The 22,671-nt window shown below is 33.6% G+C and overlaps 1 protein-coding gene across 1 annotated transcript in view; it reads left to right on the top strand.

Moving 5' to 3' along the window:
* The window catches only part of LOC145259159 (WW domain-binding protein 4-like), a gene marked incomplete in the record, with an annotated part of 109,238 nt that overhangs the window by 62,919 nt on the left and 23,648 nt on the right, over positions 1 to 22,671 (top strand). Inside the window, 1 exon segment of the mRNA XM_080116887.1 lies at positions 19,348 to 19,419. Within this exon segment, the coding sequence (XP_079973013.1) occupies positions 19,348 to 19,419 (72 nt within the window).

The raw sequence follows: 22,671 nt of genomic DNA, 5'->3' as shown, positions 1-22,671 counted from the left end.
AGGAGGAACCACTGGCGCAATGGCTCCCCTTCACTCATTTCCCTGGTCCCATGAAGCAACGCAATAGCGGTTAATGTGCTCCACTCATCCACATCGGTAGCAGGTGATCCCCGGTCTCTGCTCTTTGCAGTCCTTGAGCAGTTGAGGACCCTGGCACCGGAAGCACTTGATGGCAGGTCTCCCCTCCTGTCGCCTCGCTGCCTGTCTCTCGTCATTCAAGTGGGGCCTCATGCACTTATTTCCATTCATAGCTGCAGCCACGATTGGGCCCTTGACATTCTTGACTAGGACTCTGGCATGGACCAAAAGATCGTCCACTTCCATCGTATTGATCGCAATAATTCTCTGCATGTTCACGGAGATTTCTTCTGGGAAGCCATTCACTAAGTAAAGCTTTACCGTCATCTCCAGGCTCCTCCCTACATAACCAGCCAATTCTGCCAGTCTCCTGATCTCCACAGACATCAACAGACTCGCCAGTCCACCTCAAATTGCAAGCTTGCCGAGTGCTTTAAATGAACTCTCAGCGAAAGCCAATTTCAGTCTTTGCTTCACCAAGGCAAGGTCTTCCTTATCTTCATTGCATATCTGCTGGTAAATAGTGAGGGCTTCGCCCTCTAAGTAGAGTGGCAGCAGGGTGACCATGTCTTCGATTTTTTGCAACCTTGCCACCATCTTTAATTTTTCCAGCCATTTCATTTTGTCACCCTCCCCAGTGAAGGGTTTCAACATCTGAGTTGAGAATCTCCAGTCAGCCATGTTAACCTGCTTGACACGCCGAAATAGCTTCTAGGGTTACAATCAGGATTCGGTTCTGGGGTTTGGGAAGGAGTGAGTCACTTGCTCAACAACAGCACGTTTCTGCCCTCTTCTTTTCCAATCGACCACACCTGGCCTCTCGCCACCAGTGTCACACCGCACAATCTGAACGTCTGCAATACGGAATACTTTTCAAGAGAAGATATTCACAACTCTTTTCTTTTTGCCCCCCCCCCCAGGGAATTTTTCCCAGCTTTTATATCCTCCTATCTAGAAAAAAAAAGGAAGAGACAGGAAAAAAAAATAGCTTCTCCCATCATGCCCTGCCTTCCCAAGATGCCCTTTGTGTATATAAATGAGCTAGCCATCCTTTCCTTCTTTCCCAAAGAGCGATGCAGATATGCCGGTACGTTTTTTTTTTTTTTTTTTTTTCTCTAACCATATACCCCACACTCTCCAACAATATGTTAAAGTATTCTCATTAATATGATTATGGTTTATCAATTGGCGAGCCCTCTCATATAATATGTAGAGGTCACTAAAATAAACCTTCAATAATATGATGAATTTTTTTTTGTTTTTTTTATATGGATTAGACGAAGTCAACACAATATGTTTTTATTTTATGGATCGGACAAAGCCATCTACATTAATATGTTTATGGTTGATACGGATTGACGACCCCACTACATTAATGTTTTTTGTTTTTTTTTATGGATCGGACGAAGGCCGCCACATGTTACAGATTTGTTCCTAGTCTAGGGGTATCGGAACACAGCAAACATATCAATGAAAAATAAGAGTAAAAAAAGATAATTTTAAAAGAAAAACAAATTTTTATTAACAAAGAAAAAGAGAAACAAAATCAAAAATAGCAAAGAAAAACGAATGTCTAATAAGCTGATTATAATCTATAGTGCAGGGGGAATAACTCTGTTTTCTAGTTATTTCCCTTTTAGATAGAAGTAAATGTTTTTATAATAATGTTTGTTTTTATCTTTTAGATATAAATGCTTTTGGTCAAATATAACTCAGAAAAATCTATATTTACCAGTTTGTTGATGAAAGAGATTTTTCTCTCTATTTTGTTTGGCTCATCTGTTATTTTAATAACTCGAGTTTTCTTGTGTTTTCCTTTGGTCGGAGTTGTAATAGGTGGTCACCTCTTATTGCATCCCAACATCATGTTATAACTGAGTTAAAAATAACAATCATTCGCTATTTATAGTTAGAGAAGGTTTAGAATGTTTTTTGTTCCATATTATGAAAATCTCCAGAGACGCTAAGAAAAAACATTTTACATTCAAATTCTTGAGTAATACTTTTTATATTATTTTATACTAGCGGGGCTACCCGGCGTTGCTCGGGACCGTACACATAATGAAAAAATTGATTATTCTTATGAGAGAGGAATTTTGTATGTTTATGTATCATTTGCTATTTCGAGCAAAAGAATATTTTACCTACATAAGACGGGTATTACACATATGAAATAATTGTATCTTACCTAGGGTAGGTAATTTACAGCATGTATATGCAAGGACAGGTAATATGCAACACATTTATCTCATCAAATCCCAAGTGATGCCAGGTATTTTGCTAATATATATTCTCACCTAATTAATTCAATCCTGGGCAACGCTGGGTGTTTTGCTAGTATATATCTCAATCAATCTCATGAAATCCTGGGCAACGCAAGGTATTCTGTTAGTATATATTTCAATCAATCTAATTCAATCCAAGGCAGCGCCAAGTATTCTGCTAGTATATATTTGCATCTATCTCATTACATCCGAGGTGACCATGTATTCTGCTTGCATACATTTGCATGTATTTCATTGAATCCAGGGTGACTCCTGGTAATCTGTAAGTATATATGTTGACGTATCTCGTTGAATCCCATAATTCTTGGATTGTTACACATTTCCACAATTTAACCCACATTATCGCTCATCTGTCTAAAATAATAAATTTAAGACATGGTCTTGGCTGGTTTTTCATTACAAATACATCATCAAAATAACTCCCATTTAATCATTTTTCATATTTTTTTGATATATTACTAATTTACACAACCATGTCACATGATTTAACTTACATTATTGCTTCCACTCTTACTAAAATAAAAACATTGATACATAGGAAAATTTCTGCTATCATTTTACATGAGTAAATCCACGTTATCGCCCCCTTCTATCACTATAATAACAACTTTTAGACATTGTATCGCTGGTTATTTCATTACAAACCCACCAACAAAGTAACTCACATTATATCATTTTTCATAATTCTTGGATATGTTACTAATTTCGACGATTGTTTTTAATGAAGTAACCCAAATAATCGCCACCTCTTGCTAAAATAATAACTTTCATAAATTATCTGGTATATCTACTTCATTATGAATATACCAATCAAATAACTCACATTTCATCATTTTTGGATATGTTGCTAATTTCAACCGTCATTTTCATCTCCTCTTACTAAAATAATACCTTTGAGACACTTCTAAGCTGTTTATTTCATTACAAACACATCAATAAAATACCTCACATTTCATTATTTTTCATAATTCTTGGATATGTTATGAATTTCGACAATCAAATTTAATGAGTGCGCACATATAATTGCCCAATTCTTATTAAGATCATAAATTTGCTACATTGACTGGGCTGTTTATTTCATTATAAACACACCAATCAAATAACTAAAACTTAATTTTTCATAATTCTTGGATGTGTTACTAATTTCGACAATAATTTTTCAAGAGTTAATCCACATTATCGCCACCTCCTATTACTAAAATAATAACTTTCAGACATTGTATGGCTGTTTTTTTTTTCATTACAAACACACCTATCAATTTACTCACATTTTACCAGTTTTCATTATTCTTGGATATGTTACTAATTTCGAGAATTATTGTTAATAAAGTAACCCAAATAATCGCCCCCTCATTAACCGACATGATCCCGTTCCTCTTACAAAAATAACAACTTTGATACATCTTCTAGCCTGTCTATTTCATTACGAACACACTAATCAAATAACTCACATTTAATCATTTTTCATTATTCTATGATATGTTACTAATTTCGACAATCATTGTTTAAGATTTAATCCGCATAATCGACCCCCTCTTACTAAAATAAAAACTTTCAGACAATATCTGGGCTGTTTATTTCATTATATAAACACACCAATCAAATAACTCATATTTTATCATTTTTCATAATTCTTAGATATGTTACAAATTTTGACAATCGTTTTATTTTATTTAACATTTTTCATGATTTAACCCACATAATCCCTTTTCCTCTTACTAAAATAATAACTTAGAGATATTATCTGGCTAGTTATTTTATTACAAACACACCAATCAAATAACTCACATTTCATCATTTTTCATAATTCCTGGATATGTTACTAATTTCAACAGTCATTTTTCATGATTAACCCCACATAATTTACCCCGTCCTTTTAAAGAAATAACTCTGAGGCTTTTTCTCGACTGTTTATTTCATTATAAAAACAGAAATAACTTACATTTCATAACTTTTCATAATTCTTGGATATGTTACTTATTTCGACAATCATGTTTCATGAGTTTCCCAACATTATCGCCCACCTCTTACTAAAATAATACATTTGAGAAATTGTCTGGGCTGTCTATTTAATTACAAACATACTAATAAAATTACTCACATGTCATCATTTTTCATAATTCTTGGATATTTTACTAATTTCGATAATCATTTTTCTTGATTTAACACTAATTATAACCCCGTTCTTACTAAAATTATAACTTTAATGCATCATCTTGGCTTTCTATTTTATTAAGAACACACCAAACAAATAACTTAAATTTACTCATTTTTAATAATTCTTGGATATGTTACTAATTTTTACGATCATTTTTTATCATGTAACCCACTTAATTAACCCCCCTCTTACTAAAATAATAACTTTCTGACTATATATGGGCTGTTTATTTCATTATAAAGACATATAGCTTACATTAAATTGCTTTTCATATTTCTTGGATATGTTGCTAATTTCGACAATCATTTTTTTCATGATTTAACCCACATAATCCCCTTCCCCTTACTAAAATAATAACTTGGAGACATTGTCTCGCTGGGGTTTTTTTTTTTTTCATTACTAAAATACTAACTTTCAGACAATATCTGGGCTGTTTATTTCATTACAAACACACCAATCAAATAACTCACAGTTCATCATTTTCCATAATTCTTGGATATGTTACTTATTTGCACAATAATTTTTCATGATTTTACGACATAATCGCCCCATCATGAAGTTACATTCAGGGGAGCTCACTCGCATATTATAACAATGAGTGTATATTTATGTAATGATATTCGACAATGAAGCTACATCCAAGGGAGATCACTTGCATATTATAACAATGACTGTATATTATTCTAATGGTATTTGACAATGAAGCTACATCCAAGTGAGATCACTTGCATATTATAACAATGATTGTATATTATTCTAATGGTATTTGACAATGAAGCTACATAAAAGGGACATCACTTAAATATTATAACAATGGTTTCATATTATTCTAATGGTATTCGACAATGAAGCTACACCCAAGGGATGTCACTTACATATTATAACAACAATTGTATATTAATCTAATGGAATTCGACAATGAAGCTAAACCCAAGGAAGGTCACTCGCATATTATGACAATAATTGTATATTTCTCTATTCGTTTTCATGATTTAACCCACATAATCCCCTCTTCTCTTGCTAAAATAAAAACTTTGAGATATTGATACTGGTTATTTCATGATAAACACACCAATCAAATAACTCACATTCTATCATTTTTCATAATTCTTTGATATGTTACTAATTTCGACAATCATTTTCGATGATTTAACACGCATAATCGCCCCTCTCTTACTAAAATAACAACCATGCGACATTGTCTAGGGTGTCTATTTCATTACAAATATGCACATCAAATAACTAACATTTCATAATTTTTCATAATTCTTGGATATGTTATTAATTTCGACAATCATGTTTCATAAGTTAACCCACATAATACCCTTCCTCATACTAAATTAATACATTTGAGACATTGTCTGTGCTGGTAATTTAATTACAAACACACCAATTACATAACTCACATTTCATACTTTTTCACTTTTCTTGGATATGTTACTAATTTCTACAATCATTTTTAATGATGTAACCCACATAATCGACCCCCTCTTAATAAAATATTAACTTTAAGACTATATCTGGGCTGGACAATAATTTTTCATGATTTTACGACATAATCACACCATCTTCCTATATGGGGTATTCTGTTAGCACAAATATCCACCCATCTGATCCGATCCCAGGAATTCTCCTAGGAAACATCCTACCCATGTCATCCAATTTCAGGCAATGTCGTGTATTTTGCTAGTACATATATCCACATTTCTTATACAATCCCCGGCAATGCTGGGTATTATGCTAGTACAAATATCCAGCTATGAAGCCATATCCTAGAGCGTTCACTGGCATAATATTACATTGATTGCATATTCATCTAATGGTATTCGACAATGAGGCTACATCCAAGGGAGGCCACTTGCATATTATAACAATGATTGCATATTAATCTAATTGTATTTGAAAATGAAACTATAGCCAAGTGAGGCCACTTGCGTAATCTAATGGTAGTCGACAATGAATTTCCACCAAAGGGAGGTCACTCGCATGTTATAAACATGATTGTATATTAATCTAATGGTATTAGACAATGAAGCTACACCCAAGGGAGGTCACTCGCATATTATAACAATGATTGTATATTATTCTAAAGGCATTCAGCAATGAAGCTACATCCAAGAGAGGTAACTTGCATACTATACAATGATTGTATATTATTCTAATGATATTCGACAACAAAGCTGCATTTAAGAGAGGTCACTTGCATATTATAACAATGATTGTATATCAACCTAATGCTATTCGACAATAAAGCTACATCCAAGGGAGGTCACTTGCATATTATAACAATGATTGTATATTAATCTAAATGAATGGTATTTTGCTAGTATAGATATGAAGCTACACTCAAAGGAGGTCACTTACATATTATAACACTAATTGAATATTAATCTAATAATATAGTAATATAGTAATCGTTAGTAATAGAAATGCGGTAAATTTGTTATATATATATATATATATATATATATATATATATTTTGTTACATAGGAATTACAACTTATCAAGGCCCAGAGGTCACTCGAAGATAAGTAGTAATGCCTATGTAACAAAATATATATATATATATATATATATATAACAAATTTACCGAATTTCTATTACTAACGATTACTATATTGTCCAATTGACTACTGTGCACTTTTCAACCCTTATCCTCGAGTCGCCCCTGGGCCTTGATTAGTGGTAATTCCTGTGTAACAAAAAATATATATATATATGACAAATTTACCGAATTTCCATTACTAACGATTACTATATTGTCCAATTGACTACTGTGCACTTTTCAACCCATATCCTCGAGTGGCCTCTGGGCCTTGATAAGTTGTAATGCCTATGTAACAAAAAAATAGGTATATAACAAATTACCCAAATTTCCATTACTAACAATTACTATATTGTCCAATTGACTACTGTGCACTTTTCAACCCATATCCTCGAGTTGCCTCTGGGCCTTGATAAGTGGTAATGCCTATGTAACAAAAAAATAGTTATATAACAAATTTACTGAATTTCCATTACTAACGATTACTATATTGTCCAATTGACTACTGTGCACTTTTTAACCCTTATCCTCGAGTTGCCTCTGGGCCTTGATAAGTGGTAATGCCTATTTAAAAAAAAAATATATATATATATATATATATATATATATAACAAATTTCCCGAATTTCCATTACTAACGATTACTATATTGTCCCATTGACTACTGTGCACTTTTCAACCCTTATCCTCGAGTTGCCTCTGGGCCTTGATAAGTTGTAATGCCTATGTAACAAAATATATATACATATAAAAAATTTCCCGAATTTCCATTACTAACGATTACTATATTGTCCAATTGACTACTGTGTACTTGTCAACCCTTATCCTTGAGTGGCCTCTGGGCCTTGATTAGTGGTAATGCCTATTTAACTATATATATATATATATAACAAATTTACCGTTTTTGTTGGTTTTCAAGCGGCCTCTTCCCCCCCCCCCCCCTCCAGTTTAACAGAGGTAGGAGGTCACGTGGTAATAATACAAAAAAGAAAATGGCTGTTTATTTTTTTAGCATAAATATAACGATCGTTTTTTTTGTCGGTGAATATTTTTAAGCTGAATTTTTTTTATCCCTTGTCATTTTTTCTTGACATTTTTCGTTATACTCTCGTATAATTACTATTTTTAACCAGTTAATCACGTTGGAAACATTTTCATGACGTGTAAGATTATATATACCGACGTTGAATTATTCTCACAAAATTATCAATAAGAAAAGTGTTTATTTACGGACATCGCCATTACTGAATGGTGACGTCACGTCACGTCACGTGACATGACTAAGCGTTTTTCTAATTACGTATAAATATTAGATCAATCCATCATTACTACTTAAATACATTGGAAAAAACGAAAAATGTCACTTTTGGGGGGGGGGGCCCCTGCAGAAAATCGATCAGCTGATCCACTTCTGATGGTCCTTTTGGGCTAATTTTTCGATATTTGCCATCCAAAGGATGGGGTTTCAATATGATACCGACTTTGTGAAATTTGGTTCCGTCTTTCAAAAGTTTTTAGCGGACATCCAAACATACTCACACACACACACACACACATTTTGCCTTTTATATAATAGACTAGCTCGGGGTACCCGGCGTTGCCCGGGTGTTTTTGGGTGTGTGTGTGAAAAAAAAAGGAAGCTTTTCCGACGCGCAGTTGGAAAATAGTGTGAAAAAAAACCAAACAGGTGCTCGTTTTTGATTGACGTGATGGCAATTTTGTGCGGGACAGTTTTTAATGAGGTCAATTGAAAAACCTGCTCGCCCGTCTGATATGACGAAGTCGACACTGGCTCTGAGCCTGTGATTAGAGTAGAGTTTCGCTTTTGTTTATACCGAAAAGCAAATGTAACGCGTGCCGATGCGGGAAATGTGGAATAATTAAGGTTTGAAAGCGAATAAAATTAAATAGACAGGCGAGATCCGTGGGTAACTCTGAGATATTACAATTTATGGATGATATAAACAGTTTTAAGAAGTTGCGAAGCGAGCGAGCGCTTTTCCGAAAGAAGCCTTTTTTAGACATCGTGGAAAAGCGCACACACATTTTGCCTTTTATATAATAGATGATAATCTTTCAGTGTTATTTCCTTTTAATTAAGTAATTTATTATTTTTATCATTATTATATAATATGTTAAGTATTTTTATTTTGTTTTAATTAATAATAATATTATTATTTTTATTATAATTTATTTTTATTATATGTTATTATTTGGATAATTAATATTATCATCATAATTATTAATTATATTAATAATTATTTTATTATAATTTATTTTTATTATGTTATTATTTGGATAATTAATATTATCATTATAATTATTAATTATATTAATTATTTTATTATAATTTATTTTTATTATATGTTATTATTTGGATAATTAATATTATCATTATAATTATTAATTATATTAATAATTATTTTATTATAATTTATTTTTATTATGTTATTATTTGGATAATTAATATTATCATTATAATTATTAATTATATTAATAATAATTTTATTATAATTTATTTTTATTATATGTTATTATTTGGATAATTAATATTATCATCATAATTATTAATTATATTATAATTATTTTATTATAATTTATTTTTATTATATGTTATTATTTGGATAATTAATATTATCATCATAATTATTAATTATATTATAATTATTTTATTATAATTTATTTTTATTATGTTATTATTTGGATAATTAATATTATCATTGTAATTATTAATTATATTAATAATTATTTTTATTATATTTTATTTTTATTATGTTATTATTTGGATAATTAATATTATCTTTTGTGTAATAAATCATAATTTCTTCATATCATAAGAGGAAAATATATCATCCCATGACACCACGGTTATGTTCTTTGGTGTTGTTTTAAGTAAGGGTCACATGATGCCACCTTAAATCTTCAAAGTCGACTTTAAAGTCAATACCAAAGTGCACCGGAATGTATTGAAGAATGTGTAATCCCCTGGTGCAATCAGGTGGCCACTAGCAGAACCTAGGTGTGGCAGCAGGATTGGTGCAGCCCACAAATCCAAAGAGACCCAAGCTTGGTTTCAAAAGGAGTGATACAACTTTGTACCCTTCTCTCACTGCTACCCCCCTCCTCCCCTGACCTAACCCTAACCCGGACTACTTCGTTTGGTCATATGTGGAGAACATCACTAACATGACCTCCCACAACACCAAAGCTAACCTGATCACCGCCATCTGCTAAGTATTCACCAAGCTCCTGTCGGTGCTTGTAGAAAAGGCATGCTCCCAATTCCAGACTCTTATCGAGGCGGTGATTGAGGCTGAAAGTGGCTACATTGAATAGATGTCAGTTCTACTACATAATCAAGTTACCTGAAATGATTTTTTTTCAATAAAAGTTTTAAAATAAAGCTGTGGTGTTGTTTTGTTTAGGACAACAATTTTAGTGTTCTACCCTGTATATTGAGTTAAGTTCAATACTTGGTCATGTATGACTTACTGGGCTGAAAACCAGATTGGTCAGAAGTTAGATGGGACTCCATGGTTGGGGCAATTTGTGTGAGGATGAGGTGTTCATAGAGCTTGATTAGGACACAGAGCAGAGTAGTATCCAGGCTCAAGTCTTCTTCTGATTTAAGGATGGCAGTTACTTTGGTCTTTCTTCAGATCCTAAGGAGTTGATACTCAGTGATGCAGCTATTATAGAGCACCAGAACCCACTTGAGTGTCCTTGGGCCAAAATGTCATATCTTCTCAGTACTGATGCCATCTATGTGAGACCTTGTCTGGGTTAAGACATTTTGATGCAGTTTTCAGTTCCTCCATTGTAAATGATGGGAAGATGTCATCTGATTATTTCATTGCAATTTTTATATTGCCTTCATTTACTTCAGGTATCTGCGTTTTTTTTTTTTGTTTTCTTTTTACATGGGGATCACCACTTATCAAGGCCCGGAAGCTACTTGTGTACAATAATCAATGGGATAATATCGTAGTTATAGTCGGTATTGGAGATTTGATAAAGTGTCTTACTTAAGGGGGGGGACGATTAATCAGGAATTTGTTTATGTTGGACTTGAAGACATCCAAATTGTAGCCAGGTGGGAAACAGGCAAACGGAAGAGAATTCCACAGGCGTGCACTTCTCAGAAAAAAGCTATGTTCATGGAATCTACGTTTTGATTTAGGCACAGATAAAGAGTGGGGGAAATTACTGACAGTGGTTTTAGCTAGATGGGTGTTTATCATGAAGGATTGGCGAGGGGGGACCAGAGATTGGAGCTCAGACGAGCACTTGCCATGGAAATAACGATAAAACAAAGACAGGCTTGCAACGTCTCTTCTGTGGGAGAGAGGTTGCAGGGAAGAGAAAAGAGCATCCCCCACTAAGCCATAAATTCTGTTTTGTACTCAAGGCAGGATAGGCTGTTTTTTGAAGCTCCAGCTTGTGGCAGAAATACTCCATCTTTGGACGTACTTAGCTTTTATAGAAATAGAGAATTGCATCTGTAGTGAGATATCTTCTGGAGTGGTAGAAGGATCCCACCATTTTCCCAGCGTCCCTGGCAACAGATTTGATGTATGTGTTCCATTTCAGATCAGGAGTAAAGGTCAAACCCGGGAGCTTGTCAAAACATGAAGCCTCCCCAAGACGAGAGCAATCCATTTCAATTGATGCCATATGGGGATCAGAGCGTTGATGATGTAAAGATAGAAGCTTGGTTTTGGATGCATTAAAAGTGACCAGCCACCTCTTCCCCCATTGTACCACGCGCTCAAGATCAGAGGACAGAGGATGAGAGAGAACTTTGTCATTTACAGCCTTTGATGTGTTGCCATAGATGGTCGTGTCATCAGCATAGAAGTCAACGAATGAGTTAAGTATGTGTTTTGGGAGATCATTGATGTAGATCAGGAAGAGAGTTGGGCCCAGGATAGACCCCTGGGGGACTCCAGCATTAATACTGTGGGCCTCTGATTTCTGCCTATCAATCACTACTCTTATGAGCATATCAGAGATAAATGATTTAATTATTGAGAAAACATTTCCAGTAAGCTGGAAATCTTGTGAAGTAGGCCCTTATACCATACCTTATCGAAGGCCTTTCATATGTCAAGACCAATTGCCCTGGAAAGTAAACCTTTGTCAAGAGATTCACTAATCCTATGTGATATAACCGTTAGCACATCTGCTATAGATCTTGCAGAACGGAAACCATATTGCATGTCACTAAGAAGGTTATTTCTGTTGAGGTGGTCGACTACTCCTTTATTTAATATGGATTCCAACAACTTACTCATGACACACAGGAGACTTATTAGTCTGTACTGAGAGGGAGATGACTTTTCACCTGAATTCTTAAATACAGGGCATACTGATGAGGTTTTCCAGGGTGTTGGAAAGCACTTCTCCTTAAGGCAACGCTGAAACAGTTTTGTAAGTATGGGGGCAAGTTCTGGTTGGAGCTTTTTCAGCACTATAACTGGAATGTCGTCAGGGCCAGTTGCTTTACTGGAATCAAGGTTCTTGATTAGTTTGGCGACCTCACGCACAGATATTTGTATGTTGCATAGCGTGTTGTCTGTTATAGGAGGAAATACAGGGAGTTGATGGTCATTGTCGCATAGGGTAGAATTAGCTGCAAAGTTCTTGGCAAATAGTTTGGCCTTGTCTGATGCTGACGAGATGACCTCAGGTTCATTGATGATAGTTGTGATAGAACGCACGCTTCTGTTCAAGATCCTGTTTGCTATTTGCCAAAACTGGTTGGAACCAAGCCGCTGCTCAGCTACTTTGGATTTAAGACTGAGCATATAACTCTCTTGCATTTTTTATTACTCTTTTACAGTGGTTGCTGGCAGTCCTGAAAGCAGCTTTAGTCTCAGTACATCTATTACGTTGGTAGCTATGGAAAAAGTGATTTCTGTGCGCAATGGCAGCAGCACATTCAGGGGAGAACCCTGGCTGGCTGTTAGGTTTTTGTTAGAATTTTTTGGATGGTATGAATCGGTCTATGCCTACAATTAACCATTCGATCAGGTCTGATACTATAGAGGACACATCCTTTTTAAACATGAAATGCAGGGGTAGGTCAGATATGAATATACGGAAGCTATCCCACTCAGCCATAGAGTATCGATATACAGTACAGTGGAGAGGTACATCTGAAGACTTATTACATTTCATTTTTATCTTAACTGATACAACTGTGTAATCGAAGGATCCCAGAGGAGATAGAACAGAACATGAACATAGCTCAGAGGAAGTTGTGAGGAAAAGGTCTAGAAGGCTTGCATATTGACCGGTAGTATCGGGCACACGGGTGGGTTCGTGAACAATCTGAGTGAGGTCATAGGAAATGGCAAAATCATGATAAAACATCCTCTCGTCATCGGTGGTATTTGAGTGGGCCAGCCATTCCACATTATGGACATTAAAGTCACCGCAAATGTGAATGTTAGCCGAAGGATGAGCAGACAGGATGTGGTCAATTTTCTCAGATATGCTCTTAAAGATAGTAACCCCACTGTTGTGGGGGCGATAGAGGGCAAATATAAATGCTGTGGTGTAATCTAGTGCAACCCAGAAGCACATATCAGGTAAATTAGGGTCTTCTCTGGAGATATCCCTACCACATGGAAAGCCATCTTTGGTATTCCATGCCCATGGCGATCTTGGGGGTCAGATTTAGATGTTAAGTTGGAGTATCCTTTAATTATGAATTCGTCTTGAGAAGTGGTTGGCCCTATGCCAGTTTCACTTAGAAAGAATATGTCCGGTTTTGTCTCCTGTAATTGTGTTACAACCTCTGAAAGGTTAGAACGTAGACCCCTGATGTTGGAGAAGGAGACCTGGTATTAGGGGTTTACGTTGGAGGATGGGGTTCTAGGTTTATTTGTGTTTTTTTTTTTTTATTTTAGATTTGTCATGATTGTTGAGGTTTGGTGGTTTTTGGAGTAGGTTGGTAGACTTGGTTGGAGCAGGACAGAGAGGGAAAATAAGAGAGAAAAAGACAAGAAATTTTTTTTTTTTTTTTTTTTTTTTTTTTTTGTAGCACATGATAAGGTAAAGCCGTAACAATTACCCACTAGTATGGCATCGAGAGGCCCTACCAGAAATGCGGTATGGTCCAGAATCCATTCACCAAATGGCAATACAGCAGCCCCGGTAGTTTGCACCTGCTGATAGGACAGCTTCCTTAGTGGTTAATCCAAGGTTCGGGTCCCTGACTATCAGGCGGGTAACGTCAGCCCAGATGAAACGTTTACCTCCAGCACCCTTATTAGTGACATGACCACAAGGATAGACATAGAAACAGAAATTTTCCGACATCTCAGGCTACTCTTTACAAAGTACTACCAACCTAGAAAGCAGCTTTTTCTTCACCCTTTATCAGAAAAATCATTCATTGGAAATGAGGACTGAAGGACAAAAAAGAAACGAGAGCTACTGGAGCTGCCAATAACACATCCACATGCATTATCTACTCTCCATTGAGGAAAAAAAAAAAAAAAAAGGTGAGAAGGACTTATTCATATCTATTTAGTATAAGTCCTTTGCCCCATTCCATCTTAGGGTAGTACTTGAAGATAGTCTCCCCTCCCATGTTAATGCATGGACACTTTTTGCCTTTATCTAGGTCGAGCTGGGAAATGTCCAATTTCATGGGAGATTTTTTTTTTCTCGTTTTAAATATAAGAAAAATTATTGGTTAATGATAATATTTTTGACAAAAAAAGATTTTGAAGAAAGATAAGAAAACAAGACAAATATTCAGGATTAAAGTCAAACCTGTGATAAGGAAAAGAGAAAAAATAAAAAAGTTGCTTTACTGGAATCAGGTTTTTGATTAGCTTGGCGACCTTGTGCACAGATATTTGTATGTTGGATTGTGTGTTGTCTGTTGTAGGAGGAAATGCAGGGAGTTGATGACCTTCGTCGCAGAGGGTAGAGTTAGCTGCAAAGTTCTTGGCAAATAGTTTGGCCTTGTCTGATGCTGATGAGATGACCTCAGGTCCATTGATGATGGTTGGGATAGAACGAACGCATCCGTTCAGGATCCTGTTTGCTATTTACCAAAACTGGTTGGAACCAAGCCGCTACTCAGCTACTTTGGATTTGACGGACTGAGCATATAGCTCTCTTGCATTTTTTATTACTCTTTTACAGTGGTTGCTGGCAGTCCTGAAAGCAGCTTTAGTCTCAGTACATCTATTACGTTGGTAGCTATGGAAAAAGTGATTTCTGTGCGCAATGGCAGCAGCACATTCAGGGGAGAACCCTGGCTGGCTGTTAGGTTTTTGTTAGAATTTTTTGGATGGTATGAATCGGTCTATGCCTACAATTAACCATTCGATCAGGTCTGATACTATAGAGGACACATCCTTTTTAAACATGAAATGCAGGGGTAGGTCAGATATGAATATACGGAAGCTATCCCACTCAGCCATAGAGTATCGATATACAGTACAGTGGAGAGGTACATCTGAAGACTTATTACATTTCATTTTTATCTTAACTGATACAACTGTGTAATCGAAGGATCCCAGAGGAGATAGAACAGAACATGAACATAGCTCAGAGGAAGTTGTGAGGAAAAGGTCTAGAAGGCTTGCATACTGATCAGTAGTATCATGCACACGGGTGGGTTCGTGAACAATCTGAGTGAGGTCATAGGCAAGGATAAAATAATGACACTCCCCTCATCATCTGTCTTATTTGAGTGGGTCAGCCATTATGGACATTGAAGTCACCGCAAATGTGAATGTTAGCCGAAGGATGAGCAGATAGGATGAGGTCAATTTTCGTTGTTCAATGGTTTGCTGTTCAACAGCAGTTGATTCGCAACTTGGTTAGGAGTTACCCCAGCCATTCAGTTTATTGTTTTCCAAACCATCTTACTGTTATGGGTCATGTCGATGTTACTGATGACTATTCCTCAATATTTTTTTCCTAGCATTGCTTAGTGAGCTCAGTGATTCAGCAAGGTCAAGCATTTGCACACAGAAGGGATCATGGTAGTAGGTTGTAATGTATTGCTCACCTTACTGGATTCATCGAGACAAGGAACAACATCTGCAACTACTTGCAATGTTATTCTTCACACACTGCTATACAGATGATTAAAAAGATTAATATCTACTTAAGATAGGAGGGATAGTGGTGGTGTTACAGTCGAAGACCCATGTGAAGCTTTCCGTGTTAGCACTATGGCTTTGATCACAGCTTTGGTTGATGGTGATAGGCCGGATAACTGGTTGAAGCTTAACTACGATGAGCCGGACTTGGGTATTGGTTGTCCTCTACATTTCTTAAAATTGTGTTGAAATTTGGGAGTGAAAATTGTCAAGTTGGAGTTATAACCTCTTCTTCTAGCGTGCACTGAGAAAAGATGGTTTATTCTTGGCTTTCTTTAGTATGGCTTGGTCATGGGATAGAGCCCATTCTTTGAACTCTCCATCTCTATTTGTGTGATTGCAACCTCTTGTTATGTTATTGCTATTGAAATCACCAATAATTAGGTGGAATTTATTGTCTATAGTACAGTTTGCAGATCATTTGAATGGGACTGAAGATGGCTTGTAGACAGATGTTATTGCAATTTTGTTGGTTTCCAGCTATAGTATTTCCCTACTATCAGTCAACTTGTCTGGGCAATTTTTGACAATTGTCTCATTCCACATGTAAATGGTGCTTCCATACACTGCATTGGCATGGAAAATGACTTAAGACATGCATGGAATTCTGACTGGCGAGGATGTTTTATGTGTCTTTTGACAGTACAGGATGTCAGCCTTGAGGAAGTCAATTTTTGTTGGTGACAGGCTTTCAGCATTGAAGCTGATAATTTTGAATAGTTGGAATATCTCTAGAGCCGAGGGTCTATCCTTTTATCACCACCAGATTTTTTGTTGTTGTTTTTTTTGCTAAGAAAAATTAATAGAGATGCCATGGGAAGGTTTGCTATGTATCCCCACTTAATTAGTGATCTGACTCAACATTGCTTAAACTTCCATGATCTTATGGAGCTGATCTGTAAACCTATTTATGTATAGTTTCTCAATATTGATTAAATATAAAGATTTAGTTAATAATAAAGTAATACATCACTACTGTGTAATACTTAATCTTATTTCAGTCTAACAGTCCACTGTATGACCAGCATAGAGGGAAGGTATATTAATTGTAACAGTTTGATTTTAACCAAATTATTTTTTTTTTTTTAATTTTTGATTTAAATCACAATTTTTGCAAAATTTTTAATGTCTTAAATATTATTTATCTTTCCAAAAATAGATATCAATTACTCTAAAATCACAGAACATTAAGTCTTTTACATCATATTTAAAATATAAATAAATAAAATAATAGGTAAAAAAATCAACTTCATACTTTCTTAATTCACTCTATTTGTATATACTTTTTTTTTATTAATTTTGATTTTCCTCTTTTGAAAATCAGGTTAAAAACATGGGAATTAAAAAAAATAATCTTTTTAACTTTTAAATCAACAAAGAAAAATGCTACACTAAAAATACTTTTTATAAATAATTCATGGACAAGAAAATTACAGATCAGAATATTTAAAAAACTTTTGGCACATTTTTGCCATTGTTGTCTTGATTAAGGCAAAATTTAAAAAAATAAATAATTTTGAAACTATAATGATGAACACTTTTCTGTGTGGTTTTCGTCCTGGTGGACATGTCTGTTTTTTGATATGTACATTGTACAGATTTCTTTAAATTTCAAAAATAAAAAGAACACATTAATTGAAACAACTACATCTCAGTATAAAATATCAACAGCACTTGATAGCATTGTTTCATAAAAAATGATAATTATTTACATGTAAATCAGTCAGATGTACCCAAGTATATTGTCAATCTGTTATTTTAAACTGCTGCAAAAATAAAATAGTTGCATGAACTAGACTGAAAAAGTAAAACAATAATAAACAAGCAATGAATACCAAAATGGTAAAGATTTAATGTAGATTTTTATTGATTTAATTGAAAAAAATAAATGTCAGCTATAGTAAAAACATTTCTACTCTACTTAAAACCTTGATAATGCCAAACTATCAATTGATTCATAAATAATGTTCCTTTCTTGTTAAATTTCATAGTGTTTCATAATGTTTGTAGTTTCATCAGATCTCTCTTATTTTTGATGTTCAACTATTTTTTTTAAATATTTGTGTAAATAATAATTACTGAAGATACTAAAGTTTATAAATTAAAATAGGATACTAATTTTCTTTTTTAATTCGATGCCTATGTTCAGTCTTGAAAGACAAAGGATACTCACTGTAGGGGCAGCTGTGTATGTAATTGTGAGGCAAGAGTTTCACAATCTCCAACCACACCTCTCCTCAATCGGCACTGTTTGGATCCAGTGGCAAGGAGAAGTTCAGAATGACTGGAAACAGTGCCGAGATAAGTGGAGAGCCCATACAGCACCTGAAAGTCCCAAATTTAGTACTGACCAGGTTCAACATTGCTTAATTTTGGTGATTCAAGGGGAACCGGTGTGTACACGTGATTATGCCATACATCTTTTTTAATAGTGCAATGATTATGGAGCCTTTATATTTTAATAGATGCTAACTTAAATACTCTGTTGACAGAAATAATATTTTAACTCATAATTTTTACATATATTTGTATATTGATTTACTAAAATGAGTATTATTACAACTGACAATGTGAATATTCCACAGTGTAGTCATAATATGTAAGGTATTTTTTGGATTATTCAGACTACTGTTCTCATCTTGGATGTTATTCTTGTCGTTTGGCCGGTTTGACTTCTAACCTTTTTCAGATGTATCTTGTTAAATACAAGAATCTGTACATAATCCTTGTGGGTAGATCAAGTAGAAGGCTTAAGTAAATCATTATTATATTCTTACTATATTATATCATTATTATATTCTTATTATATTATAGTCTGTACTGAGAATTAAATCTTCAACCTCCAGAAGACTCACGTAGAACTGATTAGTGCTTAGCACTTTATCTGTTGCATAAGCCCATAAGGACCTCGAAACTCAAAGAATTTAGATTTTTATACATTTTTATTTTTCAAAGAGATTCTCTTAAGAGCTTTCACTTTTTAAATCTAGCTTGAGAATTCAAATTTCAAAAGGTGTAAAAATTTGTAAATAAACATTTTACCCTAAGCAAACTTATATGATACCATATATAGGCATGCAAGTAGTGATGCAAACTTAATTTTCCTTTGTTATCATTTGTCCCAATTTACAGATTATTTTTATTTTTCAGATCAAGAAAAAAAGTTGGGAAGATGCAAATAAGAAGAGGGAAGTTGAAAATGATATGGAACAGTTGAATAAGGTATTTTAAAATGGTTTTATTATTGAATTTTTAAAGGGAAATATATGAATTAGAGCCTGGAGGGGGTAATATGGTATGACACTAGCAACCTGGCTTTATCATTGTTAGTAGGTATCCCAAACCAGCCTAGTTTAGGATGCAAAAACTGGTAAATAAAGTTAAATTTCCCTTAACTTCAACTTGCTATATCTCGTTTATTTTTTGTGTTATTTTGATAAAGTTTTGATTTAAATAAAATTTAATCTTTTTACTTTTATAGATATATAATTCTTTCTGTGTCTTTAATAGATTTTTTTCCAGATTACTTCAAGTTATGTCACTAATTTTGGTGAACGCCGCTTTATTTTTTACACACAAAAAATGTTGGTGTTTTCCAAATTTGGTGCATGCGATATTTTGAGTCTCTACGTATAAAAAAATAGTGCCATTTTAAAGAAAAAAGGTCACTTATCAATATGGTGAGCTTAAAAAAGGGTTTTAAGTTGTTTTATACAAAAAAAATCCAACTTGAAAACTTCAGTGAAATAAATATAAAAGAAATTCAATCAAAAAGATTAAAAAATGGCACTTTTTTATAGAGAAATATCTCCTCTTTAATAATCTGTTGGTGTCATATTACTACGCTCATAAATCAATGGGTGCCACTAATAAAAGTGAATGTACCTACACATCGAGATTTACAACTTAATGCCAAGTGGCCAAAGTACAAAGTATCATCACAAAAATCAACTGTCAGCACGAACAAGCTGCACGACCGAACTAAAACATAAACAAACGACTTGTTTCACTATGGATATATCAAAACTCTTAGGGGAATTTTTTTTTGTTTATTTAAAAGTTCTAGAAAGTTATTGCTTAAAATAATATTTTTAGTGCGTCAATAAAAGAAATGAAAATTTACAATTTAAAAAATAACGTCAGTTTATTTTCTAATAATCATTTGCTTTATCTTTTTTCGGTTGGATAAACTTTAGCATTCTTAAATTATCTTTTAAAAATTAAACTGGATACATTTTAAACATAAAAAAACATTTTTAGTTGCGTGAGTGTAACGGAAAATTTTTTTTCATTTTAAAAATTGTGCCTCATTTTTTTTGTTTACTTATTTAATTCTCTCACGTTCTGTCGGGCGTTTTTGATATATCTAACATTTTGTTAAATTATTTTTTATTAGACTGTACAGTTACATTACTTTTAAAAAAAAAATTAACAAAATATAGCTAAGTTTTAAGTTACGTGCAACAAGTCATCTGTAAATAAAAAAATTAATTTCACGTCAAAATGTGCATTTTTTTTGTTTATTTTCTATCGGGCGTTTTGAAGATTTTGTCAAATTATTTTTTAATTACATTGTACATTACTTAAAAAAAAAAAAATAACTGAAAATATTAAGTTATGTGCACATGGCGCATAAACGAAAAAATTAATTTCACTGTAAAAATCATTTTTTTTTTTTTTGTTTATTTCATAATTCCCGAGACGGTACTTCTACAGTTTATCGCCAAAAATGATGACGCCATTTTTTTCGCACACCTGTCGTTAAAATCTGAGGGAGAAATCAGTATTTTAAACTTGGACCGAAGTTAGAAATATATAACAAAAAAATTAAACTAGATATTAATTACTTCCAGAAAGAACGATAAAAAAAAAGTAAATAAAGTGAAAGTAAAGTGAAAGAGAACATATATTCGTAATTATTGTTTCATTTAATTAATGAAAACGGGAAAGTTTTTCATGAAACGTAAATATATTTTTATTATTATTAAAAAATGAAAATGACATATTCATAATTGTCTAAACTGAGCAAGCGCCATTTGAAAACCAAAACATTTACTGTATAAAAATTTATCAAAATAAAATTTATAGAATAGTTTGTATGAGAAAATATAATTTTAATAAAACAATTTTATAATGAAAGCAACATTGGATTTTTATAAAATAGTTTTTTTTTTTTTTTTTTTTTTTCAAACAAATAAATAATTTTAATGAAACATTTTTTTTGAATTAAAGCAACTTTAAAGGGTCAAGAACAAATTAATTTAAATGAAACCGAAAAATCATTATCTAGTTTAATTTTTTTGTTATTTATTTCATGCTTCGGTCATAGTTTAAAATACTGATTTCTCCCTCGGATTTTAATGACCGGTGCATGAAAAAATATGGCGTCTCCATTTTCGGCAATAAACTGTAAAAGTACCCGTGAGACCTATGTTTTTAATAAACTTGAACTATCTCAAGGTTGTGTTAAGTGTCAAAATCAACACCAGTGGAAATAAAGTTCAACTGGAAGCTGCTCTCTCTGACTACTTGAGAAGAAATTCAGTTGATTCATTTCCACCTCTAAAGCAACAAAAAAGTCCCTTAGTGAATCTGCTGAACATTCAGATAACTCCTGCAGTTGTGATGAAGAATCATCTCAGGATATCTTCAGTTATGAGCATTAAGGACAATGAGTTGCTGTCTACTATGACACCAACTTTTACACTGACCAAGTCATTGAGGTTATATCTGCATCCAATGGTATAATAAAATTTTTATCGCAAACCAAAGGTAGAAAAGATTTTTTTTCAATGACCTTTGTCAGATGACATTGCACAGGTAGAGTCAGCATTTCTTTACATATGGGATTTTGAGGTAATGCCAGTTTCAACTGATGGTAAGATTTGGAGTGTTCTTAATATATCTACCATAGCAGAAGCCTATGAAAGAATTCTAAGAGAAAATCAATAAGGAAAGGAATTGTAGTAAGACCTCTGCCTATAAAATATCTTACTTGTTTACTTGTCTTTTAAGTTGAAAGTTTTTCAATGCTAGAAAAAAAAATGACTTGTGACTTTTTGTATAACAAATTTCTAAATCTTATTGTTGTCGGTCCTCTTTTGGCGAGTTTAAATTCCCCAAAGTAAAAATATTTCTGTGGCAAAAAGTTTTATTAGAAACAAGGCAAACATTTTTTTAAATTCCTCCCCCCAAAATTAGTAAAGTTGCAAAGTTTTAAGCTTCTACCTCCAATGGTTACATTTTTACAGCAATTTCAGTAACGTATACTTTTTGACTCATTTTATTTTAACCCTTTTTACCAAATTGTCTGTTCGACTGCTTTTACATGGTCCACAATTGAGTGGTTTTATCAATTTATAATTAAAAGAAAAAATTATCTTAATCTCTAATGTGTTATGAATCATACTAAGAAAATTCAATACATTAGCTAATGAAATGAAATTGATATGAACAGTCAAAGTTGCATTTCCG

Source organism: Euprymna scolopes, chromosome 34 (assembly GCF_053919585.1).
Source record: "Euprymna scolopes isolate OS-2025 chromosome 34, ASM5391958v1, whole genome shotgun sequence".
Lineage (NCBI taxonomy): Eukaryota > Metazoa > Mollusca > Cephalopoda > Sepiida > Sepiolidae > Euprymna > Euprymna scolopes.
The sequence above is the reverse complement of the archived record's forward strand: the minus strand, read 5'-3'. Positions and strand labels throughout refer to the sequence as shown.